The sequence below is a fragment of the Electrona antarctica genome (assembly GCF_951216825.1).
Source record: "Electrona antarctica genome assembly, chromosome: 5".
Lineage (NCBI taxonomy): Eukaryota > Metazoa > Chordata > Actinopteri > Myctophiformes > Myctophidae > Electrona > Electrona antarctica.
In genome coordinates this window covers 8,174,307-8,185,013 of record NC_136810.1, presented here as the reverse complement: position 1 = coordinate 8,185,013, position 10,707 = coordinate 8,174,307, and the positions used below count along the sequence as shown (strand labels likewise).

At 41.9% G+C, this 10,707-nt stretch overlaps 2 protein-coding genes across 2 annotated transcripts in view; one reads left to right on the top strand and one right to left on the bottom strand.

Moving 5' to 3' along the window:
- Positions 1 to 2,464: 2,464 nt before the first annotated feature.
- LOC306923255 (kelch domain-containing protein 3-like) lies at positions 2,465 to 3,502 on the bottom strand (the record flags this gene model as incomplete). The annotated part of the gene is made up of 2 exons (XM_079501288.1): positions 2,465 to 2,469; positions 2,698 to 3,502. 2 exons carry the CDS (start codon positions 3,500 to 3,502, stop codon positions 2,465 to 2,467), a joined length of 810 nt encoding a protein of 269 aa, XP_079357414.1.
- Positions 3,503 to 7,868: 4,366 nt separating this feature from the next.
- The window catches only part of enc2 (ectodermal-neural cortex 2), a 76,394-nt gene continuing 73,555 nt past the window's right edge, over positions 7,869 to 10,707 (top strand). The window contains exon 1 of the mRNA XM_079501328.1: positions 7,869 to 7,988. The gene's annotated coding sequence lies outside the window, so the exon portion shown is untranslated. The remainder of the gene's footprint in view (positions 7,989 to 10,707) is intronic.

Below are 10,707 nucleotides of genomic sequence, written 5' to 3'. Positions count from 1 at the left end.
TGCTTAATTGGGTCGTCCACTCACAGTTAACAGCCTTTGTATTGAGTTTGTGCTTGAAATGCACTGTAATTCTGCAAACTGTTAATAAATATTTCAATCAATCAATCAAAAACATTCCCTCCTTTGTTTCAGCATGCATTTCCTTCTAACCTTTCAGGCTGCGACCACCCAAAATGACATTCATATTCATTTTCATATTTGACAAATTTGTCCCAATGTTTGACCATTTTTATAGCATAGATTGTTGATTACTTTTTCTACATCGACACGTTGTGATCTTGTAGATTGGCTATTTGAACTATTTTAAAAGGTTTTTCAAAATACGTCAGTTATATGGGTGGACCTTTGAGTGTGGCCCCAGATTTAGCAGTCTTATCTGCATGTGAAGGAAACATAATAAAGTGTTAAGGGACCTGGCTGTGGATTGGACCAGAGGTTTTTTTGATTGATTGAAATATTTATTAACAGTTTGCAGAATTACAGTACATTTCAAGCACAAACTCAATACAAAGACTGTTAACTGTGAGTGGACGACCCAATTAAGCATTACACTTGTTTACAAGAGGGTCCACCATTTTCAATTCATCAAAACATTTAGAGACGTACAAATAGACACTTCTATATAGTCAAAGAACAGAACAGATCATGAATTCACCATAAAGGAGGTAAAAAGGGAAAAGAAACATATACAGTGAGGGGAAAAAGGGAGGGGCGGTGGGGGGGGATTCAGATTTTACGGGGGCCAGTTTCGAATTGCAGCCGTCCCTAGGTGCCCTTTGAGAGCGGTTTTGAAGGAGTCCAGGGATTCACATGTCTTAATGACTGTTGGTAGGGCGTTCCACATTTTTGTGGCATGGGAGCGAAAATAATTTAGTCCCTTGTTTGTGCCGAATCTGGGTTGTACATGGTTTGTTGCACTCCCTCTGGTGTTGTGGGTGTGGACTTCGTTAACATTAAGGAAGTATTTATAGACAGGTACATGGGTATCTTGGTGGAGTATCGAATCTTGTGGACCAGACCCATTGCAAGATGCTGAGGGAGGAGGGATGTGGGAGAAGAACACACATGTGGAGGAGGAGGACGATGTCAGATGTGGGAACAAATGAAGCAGCTACAGTATATGTGCACCATGCCAGGACTGTGCTGTGCTTACTGTCACAATGCTGATTATGGGCTCTGAGCCTGTGACCGCTCATTTGTAGTTATAAATATAGGCCCATTCAGCACCGTTTCAACAAGTCTATATGTCTCTCTATCTTAACCACGTTCAACCTAGCGTCCCGTCCACATATATATATCATTAGGGGTGAAAATCTTCAAAAAGAAAAATCTGAATTATTGAAAATAGCTGATCCACAAGTTCACAAGTGGTGACTGGTCCATTGTGACATGTTTTGAGAATGCAGATAAGCAATTTCTACTAAAACACCATTGTACGATAAAGTATAATTTAGCCATATATATAGCCATAATGCATTGTTTGACATTTTGGCGCCATAGTCTTTATTAGCTAGCCTACTCAGGACATGACTAAATGTCCTGATGACTACAGCAATAGAAGAACAGGTCATTTCAGACAAGCAGTGTTTCACAGACTTAAAGAGTAAGTATTTTATTATTCTGCCTGCTTATATCATTTACTATAATGGTTCCCAAACACTGGGTAGACGTATGGGTTGCTCTAAAATTATTATTATTATTATTTAAAAAATATTAAAAACAATTATCTTTCGGAACATAAAATGAACATTAAAAAAAAATGTTTTTTTTCTAAAGGATTTCAGAAAAAATAAATAAACAAAAACAAAACAAAAAACAGGCATTTGGACCACAAGGTCATGGGTTCAAACCCGAACACTGTCAACTCAGCTTATGAGTAGCATGTGGTTGGGTGGGACAAGTCGTGCGGTAAGTATTGGGAGCTGATGGTAGATGTCGCCAGACTCACACTCTACCTAAGCAATCCATCTCTCAGGGTTCTATAGCACATTGTAATGGGGACTGATACCGACAATAACCTCTCCAACCTAGTTATTTACCTACAAGCTCACAACATGTTGGTTATTAGCCTACCTCCCAGGGAGGGAAAAAAAGGTATGATATGCCATTGTATTATTATCATTTACTGTTAAACAACAGCTACAGTTATTATATATTGGAACATCAACATCTAACTGGGTCTTATTATTAATCACAGTTAAGCAATGAGCAATCAAAGGGTTCTAATTTCGTGCGGGTACCAAACAAGATGGATTCTTTCTTAATGGTTCCAGTGTAAAACATGGAAGAGCATTATGGACTGTGCTCAAGAGATGTGCACAAATAGAGTACCGTCCAAATTCCAGCACATACATTCATCAAATGCAACACCTGCACCACTTACTTCAACACCTGGTTGTGAAATGAATGGAAATGGATTCAACATTGTTCCTTAAATGAAATAAACTCAAAGAAAGAGTTTACTTCACACTGGGTGTGATTCTAAAGAAAGCGTTTACTTCACACTGGGTGTGATTCTATCCTCTTTTTTTTTTTTCTTTCTTTTGCTGGTGGTAGCCACCTCCAGACCGTACTGAATAATTGCTAGCTTGCATAAGGTATTTAGACTTGGACTCAAGTCTAACATGTACAGGTCACCAGGTGTGTCGTCTTCTCCAAAAAGGATGATACGATCTCCCACCATACAACAGCACATACCATTCATTTGCAAAGGGCATTTCCCCTTGGGCTCAACCTTCTTCCAGGAAAAGGTCTCTGGATTCAATTTCCACAGATCATTGAAGACCCGGCGATTTCCACCAAACTGGTCACAGTGTTCACCAGCAAATATGTACAGCTCTCCATTGTGGGCAAAAGCTGAATGAGCGCTCCGTCTTTCTGGAAGGAGCTGTGCAGAAGGCATGCTCAGCCAGCAGTTGTTCTCTGTGTCAAAAACCCTGGTGTTGTCATGGTAGAACCCCTTGCCCCCAAATACAAACATCTTTGTCCCGAGGATTGTGGCAGAGTGACATGACGAAGCGAGTAGCGGCGTGCCTATGATGTTAATAAAAGACCAAGCCATTGTGGTGGTGTCCAACTTGTAGATGTCATTAGTGTAACCAGTCAGCTCCTTTCCTCCATAGATATACATGACCTTTCCCAAGACACAGGCCGAGTGGTTGAACCTCGCCCCTGGAACACTTCCAGAAACCTTGGGTTGGTACCAACTGCGGGTCTCGACATCAAACGCAGACAGCACGTCGCAGTAAGGCAACCCTCCCCAGATGTAGATGGTATAGTCTATAAGCACAGCTGTGTGGCCCCAGCGCATGGAGGGGGCCGCACTGGGGGCAACTAGGGGCAACTTCATCCAGCGCAGAGATACTGTGTTGACAATGTGCACACCAATCCCGGCGTCGTCGTAACCGTACCCTCCAAAGGTGTAAACCTCGTGTCCCACTGAAACGGCAGCGTGACGGTATCCTTTTGGACCTCCACGCAGATGAACCGTCCAGCAGAACATTTTCTCAACACTGTAGATCAAGCTTGACTTATCAAGTTGTAGCTCTTACTGTATATGAATGCAATTGTCCTATTGTGCACCCTACCAAATGCAAATGTCCACACCAATTTTTACCAATCCAGGCCGATGACTGTTCAGTCACTTGATCACCAGCACGATCACAATCCAGTCAGGGTCTGACGTCTACAGATTTACACAGCAGTGTTGACAGCTAGTTCTAAGGGGAACATCAGGTGGAAGTGTTGGTGATAAGCGCAAAAATATGTAAACAGGCCCTTTTATGCCCATATGGAGATCCCTGATGTCATCAGTAGGCCTATATGCCCATATTTGTATGCCCATATATGGGCATATTGGTTGGAATGGCAGTTATGCACACTGATATATCGTTCTAATTGGGCTATAATGTTTGAAATATAACCCCCAAGAATGAAACCAAAAAATGTTTATGCCTTGCTTTTCTTTTCTTTTTTTCTCCATTGCTCTGTAAAGCACTTTGAGCTGCATTTCATGTCATGAAAGGTGCTATACAAATACGTTTTATTATTTATTATTATATTTTATTATTCTCCGTCGTCCCCTCACTCGTGAACAAGACCCCGAGATACTTGAACTCCTTCACCTGGGGTAATGCCTCATTCCCTACCCTGCACAATCCACCGGTTTCCTGCTGAGAACCATGGCCTCAGATTTGCAGTCGCTGTACCGCACTGTTCTCAAAGAGAGTTGAGCCAGAAGGCAAAGCTCTCCGTCTACCGAGCAATCTTCGTTCCTACTCTCACCTATGGTCATGAAGTGTGGGTCATGACCGAAAGAATAAGGTTGCGAATACAAGCGGACGGGTGGCTGGCATCTCCCTTAGAGATAGGGTGAGAAGTTCAGTCACACAAGAGAGACTCGGAGTAGAACCGCTGCTCCTTCTCCTGGAAAGGAGCCAGCTGAGGTGGTTCGGGCATCTGGTTAGGAGGCCTCTCAGGTGCCTCCCTAGGGAGGTCCTCGACGCACGTCCCACTGGGAGGCAGACCAAGGCGCAGTTGGAGGAAACACATCGACTCACTGGCCTTGGAACGTCTCGGAATCCCCCAAGAGGAAGTCACTAATGTTGCTCTGGAGAGGGAAGTCTGGAGCACTCTGGTGGAGCTGTTGCCCCCGCGACCCGACTACGGATAAGCGGTTGAAGATGGATGGATGGATGGATGGATGGGTGCGTGTCTGAGCTGTACTAGTTTATTCCAATCACTATTTGGAAGAAATAATAATGCATATTATTTCTTATGTGGCCTTTTAGAGGTATTCTCACTGGCAAATTGTCTGATTAAGCAATAATGTTGTAAATATAACCCTCAAGCATTAAACTAAGTTATTTTGCGGCTGAAACAAGCCTTCAGTTACCAGGTAGGAGTTGCAATTTCTGGCAGAAGGAAACTGAAAAGCACATGCAGGCTTTTATAGATATAACCACTGGTATATGTGTCTGATTGATTGGGCGCTAGTGTTTGAAATATAATCCAGAATGACCGGTAGGTGTAATACAGGCTATGTCCTTTCAGAGGCATGTCCAGTGTTGTGTGGTGCTACTTTTAGAAGTGGGGGGACGTCCCCTAGAGATGGGATTTATGGCTCTTTGAAGGGAACCGGATCTCTGGGATCCGTTCCTTTCAAAGAGTCGTTCAAAAAACTGTGTCTGCCCAGTGCCTCCCCAGTACCTCCCCAATGTCTGCCCAGGGCCTCCCTAGTGACTCCCCAGTGCCTCCCCAGTGTCTCCCACCCAGTCTTCCAGTGCCCAGTGTCCCCCCAGTGCCTCCATAGTGCCTCCCCAGTGTGTCCCCCAGTGCCTCCCCAGTGTATCCTGCTTAGGGCGCCAGATTGCTCATGACCGGCCCTGATTGAAACCCCCCTGCCCCCCCTCCTCCTCTAAAAAGGAACGGCTCCCTACTGTGAACCGGATCCCATCGTTCCTTTCAAAGAGCCGTTCAAATGATCCGATTCGTTCACGAACGTCACATCTGTCGTCCCATAAGACACGTGCGTGCACAAGCACAATATTACAAGTAAGACGCGCGAACGCGGGAAGCGAACGCAGCTCGTAAATTGCAAAAACAACAATTAGAATAAATTACGTAATTTAAGGTTTTTTTTAAGTTCTCTTTTTTTTGTGTTTTTTAAGATTTTTTTTAAGTTAAGTTTTTTTTAAGTTTTTCCTTTTAAAGTTTTTCCTTTGTAAGTTTTTTTTTTTTTAAGTTAAGTTTTTTTTTAAGTTAAGTTCTTTTAAAGTTTTTCCTTAAGCTTTTTTTTTAAGTTAAGTTTTTTTTTAAGTTAAGTTTTTCCTTTTAAAGTTTTTCCTTTTTAAGTTTTTTTTTTTAAGTTAAGTTTTTTTTTAAGTTAAGTTTTTTTAAGTTAAGTTTTGTGTGTGTGTGTGTGTGTGTGTGTGCGCGCGTGCGTGCGTGTGTGTGTGCGCGTGCATGTGTGTGTGTGTGTGTGTTTTTGTGTGTGATACAGCTGCGCCCTCTGGTGGTGGGCGGGTGGTGTTACAGCGTGACACACACACAGACACACAGACACACAGACACACAGACAGGATCTGCTGGGTCTCATAGTAAATGCTCACTGCGTTCGCAAAAACATGCAGACGTGTATAGAAACAGGGTTTTGCAATGCTTAATTGTATCCATAAAAGTCCAAAAACATATTTATGGCAAAAATATATGTGTGTGTGTACCAAATAACGATGCTTTGATTGGCTGGAAAAAAGTACTACATTTTTGTATCTCTGGTGATCACTATCCTTATTTTGTCTATGTCAAGGATATTCAGAAATCATTTGGAGAAAATAGCTGATCTACAAGCTCACAGTGCATCACAACTTGTAGATCGGATATTTTCAAAGAGATGTTCAGCAAGTGACACCATAATAGATTATTATGGTTGATTCAGACTGAGTGTACCTGTATATGGCAGCATGATTCATGTGATATCCCAACTCAGTCACTAGATGTCAGTATTCGACTGTGTGTGTGTGTGTGTGTGTGTGTGTGTGTGTGTGTGTGTGTGTGTGTGTGTGTGTGTGTGTGTGTGTGTGTGTGTGTGTGTGTGTGTGCGTGCGTGTGCGTGTGCGTGTGTGTGTGTGTGTGTGTGTGCGTGCGGGCGGGCGGGCGTGCGTGCGGGCGTGCGTGTGTGTGTGTAAACTGTCAGCAGACTGTTAATAAAGTATTCAATCAAATTTCAAAGAGGTATTAGATCTGAAGTCAAGACTGTCTGAAATGACAGTGGTTTGGTGTAAAAAATAAAATAAACATGTTTTACTCTTTTGTGCAGAAGTCCAGAGTAGCCTACTAAAACGTGTCCTTGGTTGCAAATACATTGGATAACTAAGCTTTGATCAGTGGCTATTTAATTTTTTAGAGATCATTGATTGTTTTAACTTTTTTATTATTATTGTTTTCTGCCGCCATCATCAGTAAAGAACTCTCCTAAACTCACAATCTCTCAAAGCCATCTGGATTGGATTTTGGCTTGCAGTTTATATATCCCGTCAAGAGCGGATACGGAAACGGTCTGTCTGTGCATGTAGAAGATGACCGCATAGATAGCGCATACAGTAGGCGGGCTCTAGACCGGATCAGAGCAACGAACAGTAAACGGAAAACAAGGCTTTCTAAAATAGCCGACCTACAACCTCACAACGCATCGCGGACGCGGTGCGTTGTGAGCTTGTACGTCGGCTATTTTTGGCGCGCGCCCCCTTCGTGCGACGGGGCATAAATTAGGCATTCGGAACCCCGCCTGTTTTTTAAGAGAACTCTCTTCCTAATCCTAACTGGCCAGTCAGTTCTGCTCTAAAGCCCATTGGTTAAAATGAGACGTCAATCACGTGTAAACGAAAATAAATGTAAATGACAATTCAGTGCTGCCATGTCTGCTTATTATAAGCGAGCGACGTTGGGCTTGTTTCTCTGTACTCTGTAGTTGCATGGTTTTGGGGGCTTGTTTCAAAAGTGTAGACTAGTTACTTAGTTATATTTGGCCTTTAATTGTTTCCTAACATCTTCATGTCAAGGACCCCCAAATTAATGTGTATTTGTTTTGTCTACAACAACCCCCCCCCCTTTCTGTCTAATAAAGTATTCAATCAAGTATTCATTCAATCAAGTATTCATTCAATCAATCAATCAATCAATCAATCAATCAATCAATCAATCAATCAAACTGGCTTCCCTCCCCATCCCCTCCCAGATTTCACCCAACACCTGTCTTGACTCTTGTTTTCATAATAGACCCGGTTACTTGTTTCTCGCTCGCAAAACAGGACCTGGCAACACTGGTACAATTCTCTGCTTTTCTCCTGAAACCAGTCAGACAGGTTGGAAATAAAAAGACAAGAGATAGTTTAAAGTATTGACGTATATAGAGAGATGTTTTCACCAACTGAGCCGGTCCTTTACCCTGGTTGGATTTAACATTTACACCTTAAAAGCACGCACGTTATGTGAGTATGATGAGACTATACCTTGATATATGTTTTTAAATATGGTCAGTCAGCAGGGAGGCACAGAGTCACACACACAATGTGGATTATCTACATATTTGTTGTGAGGGACATAACTTCACGCTAATGTGTTTTTCATAGAGTAAAACCCAACTATAACTGCAGTTTGTTGACGCTTACCACTGTTCATTTACCACGGGACTTTTGTATATATATACACTATTGTATTATTTCTGTTATTACAAGTTTATAGACTCGAAACTACGATAACTGCTTCAGTGAAGTTTTAGCATAGCCCGAACACCGACTGTTGTTGGATAACAACACAACTTGTTTCTTTTCTCGGCGATCTTTTGCACTTATACCTACTTAGTGTTGTTGACACATATAGCCTATGCTATAACCCTTTGTTCTGTTGCTGTTTTTATGAAAATGTTCGTATGATCTCGTAGGTATTCTTAAATCTCTCAAAGGCTTTGAGTCAAAGCCATCTGGATTGGACCACTATAGCCTACTTTTGTTTGGGCGCCTGACATGGGAGTCATCACCAGAGTAGCCTAGTGTGATTTGTTTATTTATTTGTCGCACAACAAAAGCATTTTTGATAGAAGTGTCGCCGCGACTGCATGGCTTCCTATTGGCCTTGGGTCAATTAAAACTATCATTAGTAGCCTATCATAGATGCATTTTATTGAGTCTGACTGCTTTCGTATCCGAAAGCAAAAGTCAGACTCAATCACCCATTCATAGCCTTAATTGGGGTAAAGACTATCATACTTGTATGTATTTATTATAACGCCTGCATTTCACATCCGTATCATGCAAATGTCAAATGTAATAAATTGGTCTTGATCCGAGGAGCTCTACAACAGCTTGTAGGGCTGCCCGTTCTATATATTCTCTGTGATTATGCAACCACGGTGGTTAATTATTCAAGATTTAGGGTTTTTTGCATGTCACGGTGAAACTGTAATTAAAGCAAATTGCATCGACGTGCGTTGCCTACTAGGCAACTATAGACAGTTCCCTCCCGATTGTTCGATAACGACCAATAGCGGTGATTAATAGCGTCGATGCATAGGAATGCTCTCTCTCTCTCTCTCTCTCTCTCTCTCTCTCTCTCTCTCTCTCTCTCTCGCTCCCTCTCCCTATTACCAACACAATAAGGTGTGCTCTTGTGAGAACTTAGAACAAAGAGATGCATTACATAAGACTTAAGAAGGTATAACGTCTATATTGTAGTTACACTTAGCATACAAAACCATCATTAAACACCAGGCAGTCACATTAATATTGTGACTCAGTCAGGAGTCAGGACCCTCCTTGTCAAACTGGTGGCTGGCAGGCAGTGTCAAAAGATGACTTGTTGTGAGTCTATATTAATATGAAATGGTCTTCTGAGAAAAGCCGCCTACTATAGCCTTGGATCAAGACTAGATGTATTTTATTATCGAGTCTGGATTAAGTCTGACTCAGATTCGATAAAATACATCTATAATACTGATAGCCTTGAGCCAAGGCTGCCTCTATAACCCATAGCCATTCACTGCTACTGTAGAGCTAACTGTCCAATAATGTCTCATGATGTCCACATGTGGCTGCAGGGCCGAGACGCTTGTCCCCGTTTTGGGTTCTTAGCATGCAAGGTTCCAATGTTCTACAATCATGCTCCATTGATTAGTTGTCAGCTAGCTAAACAAACAGATCAATAGTTAAAGCACTGGGTGATCAGTGGAAGGGGTGGAGGCAGCTGTTACACCCTAAGAGCAGAATAGAATACACTTTAAGTAGAATAATAAATTAGAACAGGCACATGGTAGAAAAACTAGATGTACAGTAGAATACATGCAATATTAAATGAGGTAGCTGCATGATTCTCACTACAATTCTAATCCTGATTATTATTTTTTTGCATACTATTTAAATATTGCAATCCCGATATTGATAATGATAACGTTATTATTCTTAATGAGTTTGTTGCTCATCGCGTGCATATTGTTTCTTTTGGCTTTCTGTGATGTTATTGTGCCTCTCTGTGAGCGCATGGCTGGGGAGATGGGATGTGTAGCCTACAAGCCATTGTTCTGGTTAACCCTTTGTGTACACTGTAAGGACAGGAAGGAAATAAAGCCTCAGCCCTCAGTTATACTTTGTGTGTCATGTCGTGCTCAGTAAATAGCAGATCTACAAGCTCACGTGCCACAAATGTGACGCATTGTGATTGACACCAGCATGCAGCTAAGTATAAATCAAGTTAGATGTTTGAATCAATTGCCTAGTTTCATGCTGATTTCTTTTTATACATATTGTGCGAAAACAATCTGGATCTGAATATGAGCACTGCAGTTTTGGCTCCGAGGAGCGCTTCAGGCACATTGATCATATTGTAATAGTATGTCCTCATCTTTAGCTACCCTAACTCTGGACGGATGCCCCATTCATTTCAGAGCCTTGTCAGCATCACCCCTCTCATCCAGTGTTGCCATGTCTGAGCAATTTTGGACATAATTTTATGTAAAGTCGCTTGTAAACATTGGTGGTTGCTAATTTTATTGGGGCAGGGGGTGGGGGGGGGGTCTTGTTTCTAAAGTGTAATTGCTTGCTTATTTGAGCTTGCTTTCTTAATGTTGTTTAAACCAGTGGTTTTCATGTCATCATGGACCCCCAAATGTCCAAATAATGTGTATTTATTTGTCCCAACCTAACCGCCACATCTGAA